This window comes from Amphichorda felina, assembly GCF_050947745.1.
Source record: "Amphichorda felina strain 45539 chromosome Unknown scaffold_1, whole genome shotgun sequence".
NCBI classification, from domain to species: Eukaryota; Fungi; Ascomycota; class Sordariomycetes; order Hypocreales; family Bionectriaceae; genus Amphichorda; species Amphichorda felina.
Window position 1 is genome coordinate 2281005 of NW_028145049.1, and position 20678 is coordinate 2301682.

Consider the following 20678-nt stretch of genomic DNA (forward strand, 5'->3'; position numbering starts at 1 on the left):
TTACTTTTCAGTCTTGCAAGTTTCTCTCGGTGTGCCCCGTCTTGTACGCGCCGGACCTTGCCTCTAAGCAGGGCTAGTCCACTCCTGTTCCTGGGATCAACGAACAGTGCCATGGCATTTGATGGGCCCGACGAATCACGGCTATCCTATTCCTGGCTGGATTGAAGCAACCACTCCGAGAGCTCCATGGCTCATGGAACCATAATGCATAATACCCCTCGACCCCAACGAGCTTGTTTGTCTGAGGAGATGAATTGTGGTCCGATCCGAGTGAGTCGCCGAGTCATTCGTGCCTGTGTGTCTGGGACGCGCACGCGACAGGGGCGGCTGCATCTCCCCATTGATGTGACAATGTCGACCATGTTGCACGGGCAGAACGGGGCGGGCTACCGTATCGGTTGACTCAGGGACATCTTTCATGGCATTACCAATGAGATCATCGAGAAGTCCTTTTCGTGGAACTCGACCATGGAGCACTACCTACGAAGTAGGTTGCCAAGCAACTTATCAAGCCGCTGGGAGGCCCACGCGTTGGTCGAGTCCCACCGGACACGGCTGCGCAAGACATGCGCTTCGTATAAATCTGGGGACCCCATCACTCCGGTACCATGTTAATAATAGTTCCTTTGCTCTTGTATGAAGTAGGCGAACGGCTTGCTATATTCGCGTACCGGAAGCACACAAGACCGTACGGACAGATGCTTAAGTAGCAATAGGCTTTTCCTTCTTACCCTGACTAGAAGCCCTCTTCATCCTTCTAGGGACCACCCAGAACTAGAATCCTGTCACCATGATTCGTTCCGCGGTCTTGGCCGCTTCCATTGGCCTCGCGGGGCTTGTACAGGCCCAATGTCCCTTTGCGAATATTGGAAACCTCGCCGCCAGGGCTGAAGGCCTCTCGAGAGACCATCTATCTGAGTTCGAGGTCGATGACTCTGATGGCTTCATGACGTCCGACGTGGGAGGCCCCATGGAGGACCAAGAGATGCTCACCGCCGGTGAGCGTGGGCCGAGTCTTCTCGAAGACTTCATCTTCCGTCAGAAGATTACTCATTTCGACCACGAGCGGGTTCGTAAGCTTGAAGCGCCCTTAAACTGGGCCTTTGGTCGCTGACTCTCCGAGTATATAGGTCCCCGAAAGGGCTGTCCATGCTCGTGGTGCTGGAGCCCACGGCACTTTCACCAGCTATGGAAATTATAGCAACATCACTGCTGCCTCGTTCCTGGGTGAGGAGGGAAAGAAGACACCTATCTTCATCCGCTTCTCGACCGTTGCTGGCTCCAGGGGCAGTGCTGATACGGTGCGTGATGTCCACGGCTTTGCGACGAGATTGTAAGTAACCAAGTCTTTCACCTACACTTGTACAACACACTAACACTAACGTAGTTATACCGACGAGGGCAACTTCGACATCGTGGGCAACAACATCCCCGTCTTCTTCGTCCAGTCTGCCATTCATTTTCCCGACCTGATCCACTCCGTCAAGCCCAGCCCGGACAGCGAGATGCCGCAGGCTGCCTCTGCGCACGATTCTGCTTGGGACTTCTTCAGCCAGCAGACCACAACTCTTCATACTCTGTTCTGGGCAATGGCTGGCTACGGAATCCCCCGAAGCTACCGACACATGGTGCGTCTCCCGAGAAGCTTGTATAGGCCCCCTTGCTAACATGTGGTAGGACGGCTTCGGCGTCCACACCTACCGCCTCGTCACTGACGACGGTTCCTCCAAGCTCGTCAAGTGGCACTTTAAGACCAAGCAGGGCAAGGCGAGCTTGGTGTGGGATGAGGCACAGCACATTGCGGGCAAGAATGCTGATTTCCACCGTCAGGATCTCTGGAAGGCCATTGAGTCGGGCAACTTCCCCGAGTGGGAGCTCAATGTCCAGGTTATCGATGAGGAGCAGGCTCTGGCCTTTGGATTCGACGTCTTGGACCCGACTAAGATCATCCCTGAGGAGTTCGCGCCCCTTCAGCCTCTTGGAGTCCTCAAGCTGGATGCCAACCCGGTCAATTACTTTGCCGAGGTTGAGCAGATTATGGTAAGTCTGAGCTGTGACTCGTTAGTAGTTGAGAGAAATTGACCGAAGTAGTTCCAACCCGGCCACATTGTCCGTGGTGTGGACTTCACCGAGGATCCTCTGCTGCAGGGTCGCATCTTCTCGTACCTCGACACGCAGCTGAACCGCCACGGCGGTCCCAACTTTGAGCAGCTACCCATCAACCGCCCTATTGTGCCGATCCACAACAACAACCGCGACGGTGCTGGACAGAACATGATCCACAAGAACACTGCAGCTTGTAAGACAGACCCTGAATCACACTACTACCCCTGAGCCAATGGGACTGACAGAGACAAGACTCTCCCAACACGATGAACAAGGGTTATCCCCAGCAAGCGAACCAGGAGAAGGGTCGTGGTTTCTTTACCGCTCCCGGCCGCAAGGCCTCTGGATCTCTGCTTCGCAAGCGTCCCTCGTCGTTCGCCGACCACTGGTCCCAGCCGCGTCTCTTCTACAACTCTCTCACCAAGACCGAGCAGCAGTTCCTCATTGACGCCATCCGCTTCGAGGCCAGCCAGATCAGCCCGGCTATCCAGAAGAACGTCATTGCTGAGCTGAACAAGATCAGCCACGACATTGCCGTCCGCGTGGGCTCTGCCATTGGCGTCGAGGCCCTTGCCGCTGACCCGACCTACTACCACGACAACACCACGGCCGGCCTGAGCATCTTTGGAAACGAGCTGCCCACCATTGCCACCCTGCAGGTCGGTGTCCTGGCGTCGACCAAGGCCAAGGACTCCCTTGCCCAAGCCAAGGCCCTCAAGAAGGCCTTTGCCGAGCTCAACGTCACCGTCACCACTGTCGCCGAGACGCTCGGTGAGGGTGTCGACCAGACGTACGCCTCCTCCGAGGCCATCGCCTTCGACGGCATCATCGTCGCCGACGGCGCCGAGTCGCTGTTCGACCCTTCCATCAAGTCGACACTCTTCCCGCCCCGTCGGCCCATCCAGATCGTCGCCGACGGGTACAACTGGGGCAAGCCTATCGGTTTCCTGGGCAAGGCCACGGCTGCCATGTCCGCAGCCGATGTGGCCAAGGGCCCCGGTGTGTACACGTCCTCGAGCGTGAGCAGCGTTGTAGATAGTTTCCAGAAGGGACTTGCCGTGTTCAAGTTCACGGATCGCTTTGCGCTGGATGAAGAGGAGTAATAATGATGGCAATGCACTGCTGACCTACGCAGCCCTGCCGCGACTACTTTTCGTTTCCGCATCCAACTTGGATATTCTTTCCATAGCATTATCATGTAGATCTAGAAGCTGGCTAGCCGTTGGATATTAATATATTTGAAAGAAAATAGTAGCCCCAACGTTCCACATTGTATTATATACCCACGCCACTTCCCATTTTCCGTAACCGTCCGTACCTTGAAAAGATTGGTATTCCGTACAATTTTGGATACATGTTGTGTATGTGCGTGTGTGTTTTGCCGACGTATGTAGACCCGACTTAGCCACGCATGGTCTGCCTCTTCTGGGACTTGCGCATCTCCTTCTCCCTCTCCTTCTCGAGGTACTTCTTCTGGGCCTTGGCGTCGAGACCGGCGAGCTCGGCGTCGCGCTTGGCCTTCTTGGCCTTCTCCTTCTCGAGGAGGCGCTCCTCATTCTTCTCCTCCTCGGCGGCCTTGCGAAGCTCCTTGGTCATGGCGTCGCGGGTGGCGCGGACCTTGCGGAGGACCTCGGGGCGGAAGTGGGCCACCTGGACGAGGATGTCGGGGAGACGCAGGAAGTAGGCGAAGAGGCCGGTGAGGGAGGCGTAGTCGTTGTTCGAGGGCAGGCGGTACTTGAGGATGATGCGCTTGCTGGGAGAGCTCTCGTCGAGCGTTCTGGGCTTCTCGTTGGGCTGGTCGGTGACGATGAGGTACTCAAAGTCGTTGCCGGCGGCCTCGACGGCGGCGGCGAGCTCCGGGGTGAGGAGGGCGTTGGTGATCTCGGCGCTCTCGCTCATGACGGTGAGCCAGTTGGGGAGCTTGGGGTGGTCCTTGGTGAGGGTGAGGGAGACGTCGTAGCGCTGGTCGCGCACCTTCTGCATGACAGTCTTGTTGACAATGGCCCAGACAAACGAGTCGTAGGAGCTCTTGGAGTCCTTGGCGCGGATTTCTCCGGCGCCGGGGAGGGAGGGGACAGTCTGGTTCTCCTTGCCGTCAAAGGGGTAGGTAATGGCCTCCATGGCATCGACGGGCATCTCAAAGCTCGACTCGAAGAAGAAGGCGAAGATGGCCTCCATGGCGCTGACGAGCGGGTTGAAGCGCTTGGTCAGGGTGAGCTTGACGTCGGTGAAGGCAACATTCTGGCGGCCGGTCGCGTAGGTAGCAAACTCGAAGAGAGAGCTCTCCTTGATGAGGTCGTCGGCCTTGACATCGGCATCGATGGTGGGCACGCCGCTGAAACCGACAAGGGCGTTCTCGCTGGTAAGTGCGGGGGCGTTGGCGCGGATCCAGGACCTGGCCTTGCGGCGGTTGATACGGGCACCGATCATGTGCAGGATAAGAACAAGGGCGCCGATGGCGAGGATGACTCCCTCGCCCTTGAACTCGGACAGGGAGTGGCGCTCGTGGACATTGTACCACTTGGTCCAGGGGACAGCGGTGGACTGGGCAGCCGGGGCGCCGCCGGCCGCGGGAGCGGGCTCGGCCTCGGGGACAGGCTCTGGAGCGCTGGCGAAGTCGGCAAAGTCTGGCGAGGTGTTCGGTCAGAGCATGTCCACGGGGAGAATTGGGAGAATTGATGGAGGAGAGGACAGATAACGGGGGGGCGAGAGGGAGCTGCCAAGTACTTACCCGAGTCGGCCTTGGCGGCGGGTTGTCCGTTCTGGGAGCCCCCAAAGACGTTCTTCAAGAGGTCCGCCATGGCTGGGAGATGCGGCGCCGGCGATGAGACGAAAAGGGGAGAGAGGGGTGGGAGAAAGGGGTTGAATGATGGACTGGCTGAGGCACAAATTTGGAGGCGTTGGTCGCGACGAGGAGGAGGAGGCCTGGGGCCCAAGGGTGCGCTAACGGATGTGGGGCGCCAGCTGCTAATGCTAGTGGCCAATTGCTGTCTTGAGCTTCCACGCAGTTCTGGACTCTGGGGTTCTAGCTTCTACTGCGAGTCCTGTCTTGGACTGTATTAGCTGAAGCTTTAAGGTTCGAATCTCTATCCGTACTTCGTACGAATACCGAGATGCTTTTTATTGTCGATAGCATCCGGGTATCTTTACGTTTATAGACTCTGTATGCGCGGTTATTCGGGACGCTGGCGTCAGCTTGCAACGCTCTGCTTCATCCCCATGTGGCGTGGCTTGGCTGTTCAAAACAGTAAGGGTGTTGTTCATAGGCTGCCTTAGTACTCGTACAGATAGGCCAGCCAGTCTATCTACTATATACCTACCCTACCTACTTATGTAGGGGCCTGCGAGTACTCGCCTTGCGGCTGCTGTTCATCTCTACATATCTATTCCTCGCGAACCTAAAAAGCCTTAAACCAACTGATCTTTTTTGTTCACATTTGTTTTCTTTGTGTTTCTTCCTATTGTTTTGTTTATTGTCGTTTCTATTTGTTGCTTAGATTTGGCTTTGGTGGCTTGTGGATGACCACCCCAGCCATCTGCCACTACATGGGTAAAGTAGACAGCTTCCAGCATAGATGCGATACCAAAGTTGCCCCTGTAGAACTCTTGTGCATCAGGAAAAGTGATAATCGCCAATACTTTGTCGCCTTCTGCTTTCCACCGTCTGCCAATGTGAATGTGTGTACTCCGTAAGCTGGCTGGCTGGTACTGGAGGCACAGTACAAACTGTGGCGGCAGGTACACACCGTTATTGTTGCCCCGCCAACACCCCCCTAAACATCTTCCACCCAACTATCACGACCTCAACTTCGTCATGAAAGACATCAAGTCTGCGCTGTGCGCCACTCACTCGCTAATATACTACAAGCCAAGCAACCAAGATGGCGCGCACAGCTGTATCGCGCAACTATGGCAAAAAATCAACGCGTACCAAGGCGGAACGCTTGTTCTCCGAACTTCCGCAAAGCCCTGTACGGATGCCCAGCACTGAGCCAAACCCAGCAAAGGCCACAAAGGCCACAAAGGCTACAAAGGCCACAAAGGCCACAAAGGCCACAAAGGCCACAAAGGGTGTAGAGGTCGCAAAGGATACCGATGACGCCATTGCCTCCCTGACGGAAGGGCTATCCCTTATTGATATCGCTGGTGGCGCCCGAACAACTCGAAAATCCCGTCAAAAATCCCAGCAGTGCCACGTGGAACAAGAGTATAAGGAGGCTCCCACAGAGAGAATTAAGGTTCAAAGCAAACATGGGCCCGACACAAACAAATCAACAAGCACGGAAGAGACCATCATGGCGAAGAAAGAACAGAAAGAGAGCTCCGAATCACTCGAGGGGGACTCGATGCGAGTCTTGAAGTGGGACGAAGTCTGCCCGCCGGGTGATCAGATCGTCAAGATTGCTGAGGCCTCTTACGCAGAGGTTTACCGCGTCTCTAACGAGAGGGGGACGAGCATCATCAAAGCCATCCGGCTCGACTCCCCCATCCGACCTCAGACCAAGACCCAGGTCCAGGCGGGTCTCGTGGACGAGGAGCCTCGCTCCGAAGACGACATCCGGGGCGAACTGCAGATTTCCGAGTGGCTGTCCGATATTCCGGGCTTCGTGATTTACAAGGAGTGCTATATGGTGCAAGGGAAGACATCCAAAGGCCTACTTGAGACACACCAAAAGTTCCAGAAGCGGATGAAGAGGCAGGACCCTGGCAGGGCACAGTTCTACCCGTCCCCAAGCCGATACTTAGACAAAACCAAGTTCCTAGTGGTCGAGCTGGGCGATGCGGGGACAGCCCTCGAGGATTTGAAGGTGACGACGGGAAGTCAACTGTGGGACATCTTCTTCCTGGTGGCAATAGCTTTGGCTAGGGCAGAGGCCATGGCTATGTTTGAGGTATGTTGCTTTGAATTCCGCGGACCCCTTGTTTTTTTTTTTTTTTTTTCCATAGCTGACGGTAGTAGCATCGAGACTTACACGAGGGCAACCTATGTATCAAACAGGCGTCTCCGCCGCAAAAGCGGCAATCCGAAGATGTGGGATTCTTTGGCTACTCGGGCCTCGAAATTACGATTCTCGATTATGGCCTTTCGAGGGCTGAGGACCTGTCGATTGATTTCGCCAAGCCGGTGGCGTACGACCTGGAGCGGGACCTCAGCTTCTTTACCAGCACCCACGCTCCCCAATGCAAGGTCTATCGCCAGATGCGTTCCTTTCTCCTGAGAGCGGACCGGAAGTGCCTTCCTCCCGAAGCACACTGCACGCCGTACGCCGAAGGCATTGATGGCCGGCTGTCCTGGGATGCATTTGCGCCATACACCAACGTCCTGTGGCTGGCTTATCTGTACGACTACCTGATCAGAAATTTTGCCGGCACCACGGAGGAGCTGGAGCATTTCAAGGACATGACGCTGGAGATGTGGGAGTTCCTGAACCCGGACGGGGATGTGGAGATACCCATGTTTGGCGGGGCCGAGGACATTGTCTACTTCGCGATAGAGGCGGGCTGGATGCGAGATGACCAGTTGATGGAGGGGGCGTCGATGATGGAAAGGGAGACCAGCATCATTTTGTCGAAGGACTGAGTACTAGTAGTCGCGTCGGAGGTGCGGGACCAGAGGGGCTCGATTTCCGTGGTGGCATGATGACATCTTGTATTATGGCGTTTTCGTGGGGCATGGGACGGCGAGGATACCCAGGCGTTATTCCCCAGGCGTTATTCCCCAGGCATTTCCCCCCCAGGCATTTCCCCCCAGGCATTTGAATGGAAGTGTGCTTTAGTTAGTACTGATATCCGTATTACTAGTCCAATTACCCCATACTGCACGTGAACATGTTGGGCAAGCAGACTGCAATGCACTGCATGAATATACTTGCTAGAAATGGTGCCTCATCTCCGGTGGTGGGATCTTGGCTGGCCGATCAGCTGCAGATGACAGAAGGGTTGCGCAGTGAATTGTTGGGGTCGGGCAGCCTGCTAGGGGGTTACTTGGGCCTTGCGGGGCGGCGCAGCCAACTCGACAGTCGCCCCTAGCATGTGCTGGCAGGCCAGCACCAGCCACTCCGCGCCCCACACGTGCCGGCCTCGGCCGACCACGGGACCTCTGCGCTGGTCGGCTGCATTCCCCAGAAAAGGTGCCGAGGCAAACCTGGCAAGCATCGTGGGCTGGCCGCACTGGTTGCTGGAGAAAAGGGTGCCCACTTCTTCCCAACCGCACCGTGACCTCGTACCATAGCAAGTTCCACAGACCGGCACGCCAACTTCCACGATGGCGCTGCTTTGCCTGTGACGGCGCGCGCTTCTCCTGTCTACTCCATCGCTGGCTCTTTTCATTCCTGTCACCGCATGGCCTGCTGAGAGCCCAACTCGCCATCATTGAAACCCTTCCTTTTGTCAACGCCCATCGACGATACCACCCTGCCCATGCCGCACCGCCTGGCCAGTTGACCACTTGAGCCACTTCGACCGTTCGCCATGTCTCGCAACCGCAACGGCTCCTTCGCGGCCTCGAGCCCCACAACCACCATGAGGTCCTCCCAGACCTTCTCCCACAACCTCCTCTCCGCATCCGTCTCCTCGCTGTCGTCGTCCTCCTCGCGACACACCTCCCACATCTCCAAGACCTATCGCCAGGCCTCGACGCTCTTCCTCACGCGTCGCCTGCCCGAGGCGCTGTCCACCCTGCTACCGCTCATCACGCCACCCGAGCCCCTCGACAATGGAGACCCGGCCCCCGTCGCCCAGGCCTCCCGCACCACGCGGATCAAGGTCTGGAGCCTGTACCTGACCATCCTGAATGCCATCGTGGAACTCGAGCCCGACGAGGGTAAGGATGCCTTTGGGCAGCAGGAGTGGAGGGCCCTGTGCAACAAGGTTCGGGATGGCGAGATCTGGGAGGAGGTGGTGAGGAATGGCTACCACGGCGTCGAGGGTGAAGTGGATTCGGATGTTGTGATTAACCTGTGAGTTCTATCCCTCTTCTTTCAGACAGGGAACCTCTCGGCTGACTGACCAACCTAGGGCGACGATACTGCTTGCACATGCTCGCGACCAGATCCTCAACCAGAAGAGGCTGGAGAACTATCTCGCTGCGTCCAACACACCGAATCTCGACCTCAGCGGCCGTCTTGGCCAATCCCCCTCTCCGGGTCCGCGTATGAGTCACCGCCATGCATCACCCGCAAAGGGCACGAGCGGCGCCAATACCCCGAGGGATCTCAATGCCAGGGTAAAAATACTAGAACTATATACACTGCACGTCCTGCTCCGCAATAACGAGTGGGACTACGCACGCGAGTTCATCTCGATGAGCTCCGTGCTAGACGAAGAGCGGAGGGAGGCATTCTTACAAGCCCTGCAGAGCCTGCAGGAAGAACAAGAGGCCCAGGAGCAAGAGGAAAGAGAGGAGCGGCAACGACAGGAGGATCAGCTACGGAGGGAGATCGAAGAAGCCAAGAGGCTGCGGGAAGAGAACGAGGAGCGGGAGAGGAAGCGCCTAGAGGAAGAGAGGGCAAAACGGGAAGCTAGCGAGCAAGACTATGGGGTCGACGACACGCCCAGTGTCGCGACCCCTAGCCGGCCAAGGCCGACCCGGACATCGGATGTCTCGCGCACTGGTCGGCCGTCGCGCTCCTCCATGTCCAAGGCTAGCAACAAGGCTGTGGCTGCGGGGCCCCTGACTCTCACGGCTCGGGCGAGCAAGCTTATGAACCAGTTCCGTGTGATTATCGAGCAGCTCGGGCACACCCTGAACAACAACCCCGTGTTGGTTATGCGGCTGTTGGCATTTATCATGGGTCTCCTTCTCATGTTTGGAAGCAAAGGTATCAGGCAGCGAGTCCAGCGCATGTTTGGCTCTTCATGGGCCAAGGTCAAGGCTACCGCTGGAATGGGGACAAAGGTCAGCTACATATAGGAGCTGACTTTGTATATATATATATATATCATATTTTCTTTTGTAGCATTAGGAGTTTTGAACTTGGGTATCATGTCACGTTACGACTACAAGCACTCCTTGGAACTTAATCCACCTTTAAATTTCACTCTATTTCTCGATTGTCTATGCCTTGTAGCGGTGACTAATGTCGTTCTTGGTGATATAATTTATATGGCCACCTGGCCCAGCCGCTCAAATACAATCGAACATGTCCAACTCCACCAACGCCGCAACAAGATATGACCATTCTACATTTGTTCTTAGTAGAACACTTGCTGTCCAAGGAAAAACGCGTTCGCCCAGTCCCGGGCCTCTTTGGGGCTAGTAATTTTGCGTCCGATTCGTCTTCTTTTGGTAGAATAGCTGCGAAGCAAAGTCAGCACAGGCCCAAGACATGAAATGGGACACAAAAAATGGATGTTCTTCCTAGGGGGGGTTGGAGGGAGAAAACTCACATCTGTCCTTGAGCTTCCCAGGTTTATAATCTTGGGGCACCCGTCGCGGTCCTTCTCAAGGCGGGTGCACTCGAAGCAGTAGAAGGCGTCCGAGATGCCCTCGCCGCCGCAGACGACGCACTTGTTCTGGTAGTTTCCGAAGCTGCACTCGTCGCATATGCGGACGAGGGTCGTCGGGCGGACGTACGAGTCGCAGACGGGGCACTTGCCGTCGCACTTGTCGCAGAGGCGGCCGATGGCGATGCCGGGCTGCTTGCGGCACATGACGAGATCGCTGCGCGCGCGGAGAAATCAGCTTGGAATTCTGTAGGAAAGGAAAGTAGATTTCTGGACTTACGGGTGATGGCGAGACATGGCGGGCGATAGGGAGGGTTTGTGATGTGGACGGAGGTGAGGTCGTGGCAAGGTGGAAGTCGCGGGGGTTGTTTGTCGTTTGTCTGGGCAGCTCCAAGAAAAGCTGTGGATTTCTCAGCCTTGCGGTGGCGTCGATGGAGGGACCGAGGCACCTTGGCCAATCAAAATACAGGATGTCTGTGGCACTTCCTCCTGAGCATGTGGGGCAGGAGCTGGCCGTCGAGGCGATCTGCACCTTCCAACAGGTCGAGTCCAGCCCCCCGAAGGCCACCAATATCAAGGCGACGGCATTTATTTCCATCAGCGGACCCCCCGAACTTCGCCCATGACGGTAGCGAACTGGCCAGTTTGCCTTAGATAAGGCTCTTTACGACTCACGGGCCATGCGACGCGTACCGTGAAGGCACTAGCAACCATGGCCTCGACCCCAGAGTACACAGCCTTGCAACCTGTCCTTGGGCAAGTGTCGCTAACAAGCCCCAGAGCCGCCCCGATAGAGACGGCAGGCGTGAAAGCCGAATCCTCTGACCAGTCCCATCCCGAGACCGGACATTTGAAGCGCAAGGCCTCCCGCGACTATGACAGTGCTGATGAAGGCTCCCCCAAACGAACTCGGCGAGATGAGAACGGCAACGGCAGGGCTCGATCGCCATCGCCGTACGATCAGAGACGGCGCCCCTCGATAGATGACCGCAGGCCCTCACACGATGAGCCGGTGAGGCGGCCTTCGGCCACGCTGGAGGACAAGAAGAGGGGCAAGCGACTATTTGGCGGCCTCCTGAGCACGCTGAGTCAGACCAACACCAACTCTCAGCAGAAGCGGCGCCAGGAGATCGAAAAGCGCCAGCAGGAGCGTCTGCAGAAGCAAAGGGTGGAAGATGACCAGAAGCGGGAGGAGAAGCTGGCACAGTTGAAGGAGATTCGCATGGCGGAGCAGATGGAGTTTGAGAGGAAAGTGGTGAGTTTCAAGCTCGGGTCTGTTACACGCCCGTGGAGCTGACTTTTATGTTGTAGATGCGCAACAAGCACTCCAAGCTGCTGTGGGCTGCGCGGCATCTCAAGACAAAGGCCGAACCCCATATTGTATGTGCTCTCACCGCCCCTATTTCCGGCCTTCACGCTGACCATGTTGCAGTACTACCGCCCTTTCAAACTCACACGAGAGCAAGAAGACTTCATGCACGACCAGGTAGCCGACGCCAAGGAGGCCATCGAGCGGGACCGCGAAGCGTTCAGGGTTCGAGAGCAGAAGCACACGGAACAGTACGGCCATAGGAGGCTGTCACCACCGCCAAAACCTGAGACCGAAGCAACCCAACCCGAAGCCAAGGAACCGGACGAAGACCCTGCCGCCAAGGCTGCTGAAGATGGCAACCCCCCAGCCAAGCTGGAGAAATACCATGATGACAGTAACGAAGTTGTGGTTATGGATGAGGACTCTGTGATTTACTAACTCACCCCCGGACTTTACTTCGGAAACGCTGATGAAACAAGTATGATCCGTCTTATGTATCTAATTATAACTGAGGGGCGTGCTTATACGAATATTCTGATGAGAAAATCCCTTGAGGGACGCCGCAAACTGGGTAGATGGGCTCTGGATGACGCTCTGTGGTTGAGTACCCACTTCCTGAGCTGAAGGGGGTTTAATATTGTTCAAGATACCAAATTATCATCTTCACCCTCATCTTTCCCTGAACGTTTTTGCGGTTAGATAAATACCAGCAAGACGGCGCTCTTCGGGTTAGCCCCTTGCTGGCGCAATCGGTTGATAGGTGTTTTGGTGATTCCAGATCATACGAATGATTCCACATTAGGATCATACTTTGTGATGTGGAATCATCTGTGTCTAGCGTGCATATCATGCGAAGCTTTCAAATCAAAGACGGGTTTCGGTTCGATGATCGTTCCGGGAGGGTACGTAGTATGCAGGTCCCCTCATTACGATGGATAGGTGGGGTTCGGGCCTTGAATGAGCCTCGGTCTACGTATAAGTATCTTCTACGTAGCTCCTCACTGATGGACGGCGGTCGTCTTACATGTACTGCGGGCCTTACTCATACTGGGGTCAATCTTCCTGGTCCGGATCTAACGTTATCTCTCTCTCAAGGAAACATCAAAGTCAGTCGTGGCCCCCTGGTAGAACCAGTTGCCCAACAATAGCTGACTGGGCAGTTGCAACAGTATAAGCCAGCAACGCCGTTCTGGCATTCTGAATCATCAAGATGGCCACAGACAAGCTGGCGCCAAACGACCCGAGGGTTAAGCATGAGTCGACCCAAGTCAACGGCAGGACCTACAGCTACATGCTGGGCGAGCCCACCGGCACGTCCAAGGGACTCATCTTCCTAGTACACGGGTTCCCGGATCTTGGGTTCGGATGGCGCTGCCAGGTCCCGTACTTCATGTCACGCGGCTACCGTGTTCTCGTGCCGGACATGCTGGGCTACGGCGGCACCGACGCTCCTGCTGCCTTCGAGGAGTACACGTTCAAGAAGCACTCGGACGACATCAACGCGCTGGCGAGGAAGTTTGTCGGTCCCGATGGGCAGATCATCCTCGGCGGCCACGACTGGGGCGGCTTCCTCGTCTGGCGCGTCGCCCTCTGGTACCCGGAGCTCATCCGCGCCGTCTTCAGCGTGTGCACGCCGTACCGCCCGCCGAGCCCGCGGTTCACGCCGCTCGAGGACATGATTGCCGCGGGGTCGCTGCGCAACTTTACGTACCAGCTGCATTTCAAGGGCCCCGAGGTCGAGGGGAACATCCAGGGCGAGGAATCGGTCCGGCAGTTCCTCAACGCCTTGCACGGCGGACAGGGCCCCAACGGCGAGACGGGACTCGTAACCACGGAGGGCGTGCTGTTCGAGAATCTGCCCAAGCTGAGACGGTCGAAGCTCATGTCCGAGGAGGAGCTGGACCACTACGTCAAGCAGTACATGGCGCATCCGGCTCCGCAGATGCGCGGGCCGCTCAACTGGTACCGGACGCGGGAGCTCAACTTCGAGGAGGAGAAGCCGCTGGCAGAGCGGGTGGGCGGCGGCAAGCTGGAGATGCCGGCGCTGTTCATCGCAGCGTCGAAGGATACAGCTCTGCCGCCCAGCATGTCGGCGGGGATGGAGGCGTATTTCACGAAGCTGAGCCGTGGCGAGGTGGATGCATCGCACTGGGCGCTGACGCAGGCTCCCGGCGAGGTCAACGGGCGGATTGGGGCCTGGCTGGATGAGGTGGAGGGAGGGACTGTGAAGCCGGCGCTGTGAACTCCCGGCGGATCTTTCTAGGCCTGGTTGGTTTCGGAATGAGCTGCTGTTAAGGTCATGTTCGCCTCTCGCGTATTGGGTCCGGAATCTGTGCAAATACAAGTTGGAGTTTCTCAACCATATGGGGACCCGTTGGAGTTGAGCTTCGTGGTCTCACTTTCCTTCTTGCTGTATCCGTAACTCCAGTTGGTAGGGACGGTGACGACACCGTGACCCCAGGGGTCCTGTGGCTGGCGCGTGGCGCGCGTGGCGCGCGTAGCGAGGTGTGTTCTGCACTCAGCAGTATCTTAGCACGGATCACTCGTGATATCTGACATATTAACTGTCAGCATCAGTACTCCGTGCAAACATTGGCTTAAAATCTCAATTGGCAAGGGGTCGCTCAGGGGAAGGTGAAGGGCCCAATATTATGAAGTTCTATTGCTGATTTTTACCATGGCAAGAGTGGCTCCTCGTATTACGAATACTACAAGGTGCTTCGCCATGCTGCTGGCCCACAGTCGGTACCTCGCGAAGATGCAGTTCCTGCGCCACAAATAGCAACGTGCATGCTATGCTGGAACCCCTTTGCTGAGAGGCTGCACCAGAGAGCACCCGAAACTTGCAGTGGATACCTTCGCCCATGGCATTTGCTGACGACCGACCGCCAGCAATGCTGGACTCGACTCGCGACAAGTCTTCAGCAATCCCAATTTAATCCCATCGTCTGTTGCACACGGGGCGCAAGCTAAAGGAAAAACCCACTTTGGCACCCGAAGCCATTGGCGTGTGCTGTTCTGAGCCTGCCTGTTTGTGTCCCTCTAGGAGCGAAGTTGGGAGCATCAGGAGCCAGCGACGGGTCCCGCCTCCAAGAGCCAAGCTTCGCGTCAAAAGGAGGCTGAGCCACAGAAACTGGGCCACGGCGACCAAATCCGACAAACACCACAACGCATCCTCATCCCCAGCCAGCGCCGACCAACCTTTGGCTTCTCATCAGCGTCGCGACACTCATTCCCTCATCCTCCGGCAATCATCACCAGCATTCCGCCCACTGCCTCCTCCTACGTGCCATCCACGATTTTACCACGCTGCACCGTCCCCGTCGATCCCGCATGAGCCGTCTCCGGTGTCTCGAACCCTCTGCCCGACATCGCTAGTCCTCCGGCATGGCTGGGCGACAACCTGGGGGGTTCCCCGGCGCGCCCTCCAGTAATCGCGATGACTTGCTTCTGGACATGGACAACGAGCAGCCGGTGTACAACGACGGCCAGAGGGCGCCCATCGACGATGACGAGATGATGCGGATGTATAGCCTCCAGCAAGACCCCCACGGCCGACCCTCCGTATCATACGACGACTTTGTCGGCGGCGCTGCTCCCGCATACTCGCCCCAGCAGCCTTCATCAGGAGGCTACCTGCACCCGACGACAAATCTCGACAGGCAGTACAGCCAGACATCCGAGCTGGGCAACTACCAGCGCTATGCCGACGATTACGATGACGAGCCTACAGACGCGGACTCGTACTATCACAATGGCGCCACCCCCATGATAGGCGGCGATGCGGCGAGGAACCAGGCGCGGAATCGGAACAGCGTGCTGTCCCTGGGCGGAGGTTTCTTTGGCCGCGTCAAGAATAGACTCGGCATGGGCGAGGGATACTCGGAGATGGATCTGCCTCTGACGGAGCCCGGCCAGGAGAGAGGAGGCCCCTCGCATGCGCCGCCGCCGCCGCAGAAGAGCAAGTTTGACATGGGTAACTTCAAGTTTGGATTTGGCCGCAGTAAACCTGACCCGTCTACCCTCGGTCCCCGAATGATCCATCTCAACAACCCTCCCGCAAACGCCGAAACCAAGTACGTCGACAACCACATCTCGACGGCCAAATACAACACCATCACCTTCCTCCCCAAGTTCTTGTTCGAGCAGTTCTCCAAGTTCGCCAACATCTTCTTCCTCTTCACGGCTGCCCTCCAGCAGATCCCGGGACTCTCGCCGACCAACCAGTACACCACCATCGCGCCACTGCTCGTCGTGCTTGCCATCTCCGCAGGCAAGGAAATAGTGGAAGACTACAGGAGGAAGCAAGCCGACAATACGCTCAACACCTCCAAGGCACAAGTGCTCCAGGGAACGAGCTTTGTCGAGACAAAATGGATCAATGTGGCTGTCGGCGATATCATCAGGGTGGAATCCGAGGAGCCTTTCCCAGCAGACTTGGTCCTGCTGGCTAGTTCTGAGCCTGAGGGTCTCTGTTATATCGAAACAGCGAACCTTGATGGCGAGACGAACTTGAAGATCAAGCAGGCGCTGCCCGAGACCTCTGGCATGGTGTCACCTAGCGAGCTGAGCCGACTCGGTGGGAGAATCAAGTCGGAGCAGCCCAACACCAGCCTGTACACGTACGAGGCCACTTTGACGATGCAGGCTGGCGGGGGGGAGAAGGAGTTGCCCCTCAACCCTGAGCAGCTTCTCCTCCGAGGTGCTACCCTCAGGAACACACCCTGGATTTATGGCGTCGTCGTCTTCACCGGCCACGAGACGAAGCTTATGCGGAATGCCACGGCAACCCCCATCAAGCGTACCAAAGTCGAGAGACAGCTCAACTGGCTCGTGCTGCTACTTGTCGGCATCCTCCTGGTTCTTAGTGTGGCCAGCACGGTTGGCGACCTGATCATGCGCAGCATCAATGGCGACTCCCTTCGGTATCTCGACCTCCCCAAGATCAACGGCGCAGGGAAGGTGGCATCCACATTTGCCCGTGACATGGTCACGTACTGGGTGCTGTACTCGGCGCTCGTCCCCATTTCTCTCTTCGTGACCGTCGAGCTGGTCAAGTACTGGCATGGCATTCTCATCAACGACGACCTCGACATGTATTACGACAAGACCGACACCCCCGCAACGTGCCGTACCTCCAGTTTGGTGGAGGAACTAGGCATGGTGGAATACGTCTTCTCGGACAAGACGGGTACCTTGACCTGCAACATGATGGAATTCAAGCAGTGCTCCATTGCTGGGATCCAATATGCCGACGATGCGCCCGAGGATCGCCGCGCCAGCGACGGGGACACTCCAGACATGGGCATATTCACGTTCAAGAAGCTCATGTCAAATCTGAGCGAGAACCACAGCACGGCCGGGGCCATTGACCACTTCCTGGCCCTGCTAGCCACCTGCCACACCGTTATTCCCGAGATGACCGAGCAGGGCGGGATCAAGTATCAGGCGGCGTCCCCTGATGAAGGTGCGCTTGTCGAGGGCGCTGTCAAGTTTGGCTACAAGTTTGTCGCACGAAAGCCCAAGTCCGTGATCATCGAGGTCGAGGGTGAACAGCTGGAGTATGAGCTCTTGGCTGTATGCGAGTTTAACTCCACCCGAAAGAGAATGTCGACAATCTACCGTTGCCCCGACGGCAAGATTCGATGCTACTGCAAGGGTGCCGACACGGTTATCCTCGAGCGTTTGAACGAGGAGAATCCCCACGTCGAGGCGACCCTACGACACCTCGAGGAGTATGCCTCGGAGGGACTGCGAACCCTGTGTCTGGCCATGCGAGAAATCCCCGATCATGAGTTTGAGGAATGGTACCGAATCTTCGACACCGCCGCTACTACTGTCGGCGGGAACCGTGCGGAGGAGCTCGACAAGGCGGCCGAGATCATTGAGCACGACCTTTATCTCCTGGGTGCCACGGCTATCGAGGATCGCCTCCAGGATGGCGTTCCCGAGACCATTCACACACTCCAGCAAGCCAATATCAAGGTCTGGGTGTTGACTGGAGACCGCCAGGAGACTGCTATCAACATTGGCATGAGCTGCAAGCTCCTCAGCGAGGACATGATGCTGTTGATTGTCAATGAAGAGACGGCTGCCGCGACGAGAGACAATCTTCAGAAGAAGATTGATGCAATCAGGACACAAGGCGATGGCACCATCGAGAGCGAGACGCTGGCTTTGGTTATTGACGGCAAGAGTCTGACCTATGCTCTCGAGAAGGATCTCGAGAAACTCTTCCACGACCTTGCTGTCATGTGCAAGGCAGTCATCTGCTGCCGTGTGTCGCCCCTGCAAAAGGCCCTGGTCGTCAAGCTCGTCAAGAAGTATCAGAAGGACTCGATCCTCCTCGCTATCGGCGACGGAGCAAACGACGTCTCCATGATCCAAGCGGCACACATCGGTGTTGGTATCAGCGGCGTCGAGGGTCTCCAGGCAGCCCGCAGTGCCGATGTGGCCATTGGCCAATTCAAATACCTGCGCAAGCTTCTGCTCGTGCATGGCGCGTGGAGCTACCAGCGTGTCAGCAAGACCATACTCTTCTCGTTTTACAAGAACATTGCTTTGTACATGACACAGTTCTGGGTAAGTACAGGCCGGATCCACCATCAGGGACCCTGCTAATCTCCTCCTTAGTATACCTTCCGTAATGTTTTTTCGGGTCAAGTCATCTTCGAGTCCTGGCTGCTCTCGTTCTACAACGTCTTCTTCACCGTATTGCCGCCGCTGGCAATCGGTATTCTGGACCAGTTCGTCTCTGCCCGCCTCCTGGATCGATACCCTCAGCTCTACATGCTAGGGCAGCAGAACGCCTTCTTCAAGTTTAGGGTCTTTTGCGAGTGGATCGCCAACGCTGTCTACCACTCGATAGTCCTCTACATCTTCTGCTCACTATTCTGGTATAATTTGATCGAAGGCGATGGCCTGGTTCCTGGCCACTGGGTCTGGGGCACGGCCATGTACAATGCCACACTGCTCACTGTGCTGGGCAAGGCCGCACTGGTGACGTCCAACTGGACCAAGTACCATGTGATGGCGATTCCAGGCAGCATGCTCATCTGGTGGGCCTTTGTCGTCTTCTACTCCTACGTCGCCCCCATGATCAACTTCTCAAATGAGCTGTACGGAATCGTGCCGAAGCTGTATACCAGCCCGGTATTCTGGCTACAGAGCGTTCTTCTTGCGGTGCTTTGCCTTTTGCGCGACTTTACGTGGAAGTACGTGAAGCGCATGTACAAGCCGAAGACGTACCATCACATCCAGGAGATCCAGAAGTACAACATTCAAGACTACAGACCAAGGTAGGCTCCTCCAAATGCGACTTTTTTCCGGTGCCGGGCCCAGCACGCTAACGTTTTGACTAGAATGGAGCAATTTCAGAAAGCGATCCGAAAGGTCCGGCAAGTCCAGCGCATGCGTAAGCAGCGTGGCTATGCCTTCTCCCAGGCCGACGAGAGCCAGACGCGCGTCCTGCAGGCATACGACACGACCAAACACCGTGGCCGGTACGGAGAGATGGCGAGCTCTCGTCCGATGGGCCGGTAGCCCACAACGGCCTAGCCTTGCACGTGTCAATGATGTACTGTCCTTGTCTTTTCAGTATTGCGCGCGGAAACCCCGAAAAAATTAAACAGAAGCATCCGGTTTGGCACGGAGTTGGGCTGCTTATGAGCATTAACATCCCCTTCTCGGAATTCCCTCGGAAAGAAGGGTCCGGCCTGTATTTATTACGCCATCTTAGGGTATTTTGTGCGTGTGTGTGGCTTTTTTTTCATTTTCTCTTATTGTTACTGAACCTACGGGGAATTCTATTTTGCGGTTCAGCATTCGCCATGCCGGTGTTGCTTTGGAGCCCAAGGAGGGCTGGCTATAAAGGATCAAAGGCAGAGAGCGTGTCCGAGTTAGAAGCGCCATTTGATAATGTCGGGGGGAATGGGGTGGGAAACGCAGTCAGGTGGAGCAAGGAAACCGGGGAAGAGCTCTTGCTCAGGGGGGCCACCCCAAAACACCTAACCCAGCTGCTATGTTCATGTGTGTATTGTAGTACCTAGGCAGCGTCAGATGGAGCGGGGAGGGAGGGGAGAGTCATGTTCAATGGAGACGGCAGACTGGGTCTGTCCCTCGGTTCTCACCAAAACGACTGTTGACACTGCACCTTTGACCTTTCTGGGGTCAAGTCAAGTTGATCAATGGAGCTCAGTGATCCCAATTGGAGGGCATGGTGTCCATGCATGTGCGCCTTCGAAACTCATTCGGAAGCATTGGCTTAACCATCACAGTCATCTAGTATTCATACTGGTGCTCGTAGTAGTATTACCCCACGAACCCCATACTCCTACCCCCAGACCGCCTCCGGACCCGCAGCTCAACAATCATATGATGGGACCGTAAAAGTGGTCCGCGTCGAATATCGACGAAGGGGGAAGCTGAGACGCCCCAACCCAACCTTAGACAGCTGGGGGGCGCGTGGCCGATGACGTGGGGGAAAGAGGGCTCGTGGATGGAGGGTGACAGCTTGCAGGGCCCTGCATACAATGCCTCACATGACGGGACGGAGGGGTAAAAAGGAAGCAAGTGAAGAAGCGGTTTGGACATGCTTGCAGCTTCGACCCTGGGACGGGAGATCGAGGGCCGGGAGATCGAGGGCAGGGAGAGGAAAAAAAGGGGGGGGGGGGGAGGCAAATGTGATTACTACTGCTATGTGCCAATGGATGCTGGGTTGACGATAACCAATGCAAACCAGACGGGCGGCACGACCAAGTAGGACTTTAGGCTTGCCGATCTCCCTCGGGAAGACCAAGCTTGGGAAACAGCTCAT

The 20678-nt window shown here is 56.5% G+C and overlaps 8 protein-coding genes across 8 annotated transcripts; 6 read left to right on the forward strand and 2 right to left on the reverse strand.

Annotated features, from left to right (window-relative positions):
• Positions 1-790: 790 nt before the first annotated feature.
• CAT3 (catalase) lies at positions 791-3209 on the forward strand (the record flags this gene model as incomplete). The annotated part of the gene is made up of 6 exons (XM_083190240.1): positions 791-1069; positions 1131-1333; positions 1388-1628; positions 1678-2040; positions 2092-2299; positions 2359-3209. The coding sequence occupies 6 exons, from the start codon at positions 791-793 to the stop codon at positions 3207-3209; spliced, it is 2145 nt and encodes a 714-aa protein (XP_083054099.1).
• A 298-nt stretch (positions 3210-3507) lies between these two features.
• ACO1O0_000745 (CCDC47 family protein) lies at positions 3508-4907 on the reverse strand (the record flags this gene model as incomplete). The annotated part of the gene is made up of 2 exons (XM_083190241.1): positions 3508-4733; positions 4838-4907. 2 exons carry the CDS (start codon positions 4905-4907, stop codon positions 3508-3510), a joined length of 1296 nt encoding a protein of 431 aa, XP_083054100.1.
• Positions 4908-5987: 1080 nt separating this feature from the next.
• ACO1O0_000746 (uncharacterized protein) lies at positions 5988-7687 on the forward strand (the record flags this gene model as incomplete). The annotated part of the gene is made up of 3 exons (XM_083190242.1): positions 5988-6077; positions 6114-6998; positions 7106-7687. The coding sequence occupies 3 exons, from the start codon at positions 5988-5990 to the stop codon at positions 7685-7687; spliced, it is 1557 nt and encodes a 518-aa protein (XP_083054101.1).
• An 890-nt stretch (positions 7688-8577) lies between these two features.
• On the forward strand, positions 8578-10018 carry ACO1O0_000747 (uncharacterized protein; the record flags this gene model as incomplete). The annotated part of the gene is made up of 2 exons (XM_083190243.1): positions 8578-9065; positions 9124-10018. The coding sequence occupies 2 exons, from the start codon at positions 8578-8580 to the stop codon at positions 10016-10018; spliced, it is 1383 nt and encodes a 460-aa protein (XP_083054102.1).
• Positions 10019-10360: 342 nt separating this feature from the next.
• Positions 10361-10848, reverse strand: ini1 (PHF5 family protein; the record flags this gene model as incomplete). Its single annotated transcript, XM_083190244.1, has 3 exons — positions 10361-10402; positions 10495-10768; positions 10832-10848. The coding sequence occupies 3 exons, from the start codon at positions 10846-10848 to the stop codon at positions 10361-10363; spliced, it is 333 nt and encodes a 110-aa protein (XP_083054103.1).
• Positions 10849-11263: 415 nt separating this feature from the next.
• ACO1O0_000749 (pinin family protein) lies at positions 11264-12301 on the forward strand (the record flags this gene model as incomplete). Its single annotated transcript, XM_083190245.1, has 4 exons — positions 11264-11280; positions 11332-11806; positions 11863-11931; positions 11984-12301. The coding sequence occupies 4 exons, from the start codon at positions 11264-11266 to the stop codon at positions 12299-12301; spliced, it is 879 nt and encodes a 292-aa protein (XP_083054104.1).
• A 772-nt stretch (positions 12302-13073) lies between these two features.
• On the forward strand, positions 13074-14105 carry ACO1O0_000750 (alpha/beta hydrolase; the record flags this gene model as incomplete). Its single annotated transcript, XM_083190246.1, has 1 exon — positions 13074-14105. One exon carries the CDS (start codon positions 13074-13076, stop codon positions 14103-14105), a length of 1032 nt encoding a protein of 343 aa, XP_083054105.1.
• A 1145-nt stretch (positions 14106-15250) lies between these two features.
• Positions 15251-19405, forward strand: DRS2 (aminophospholipid-translocating P4-type ATPase DRS2; the record flags this gene model as incomplete). The annotated part of the gene is made up of 3 exons (XM_083190247.1): positions 15251-18445; positions 18497-19161; positions 19225-19405. The coding sequence occupies 3 exons, from the start codon at positions 15251-15253 to the stop codon at positions 19403-19405; spliced, it is 4041 nt and encodes a 1346-aa protein (XP_083054106.1).
• Between the last annotated feature and the right edge of the window lie 1273 nt (positions 19406-20678).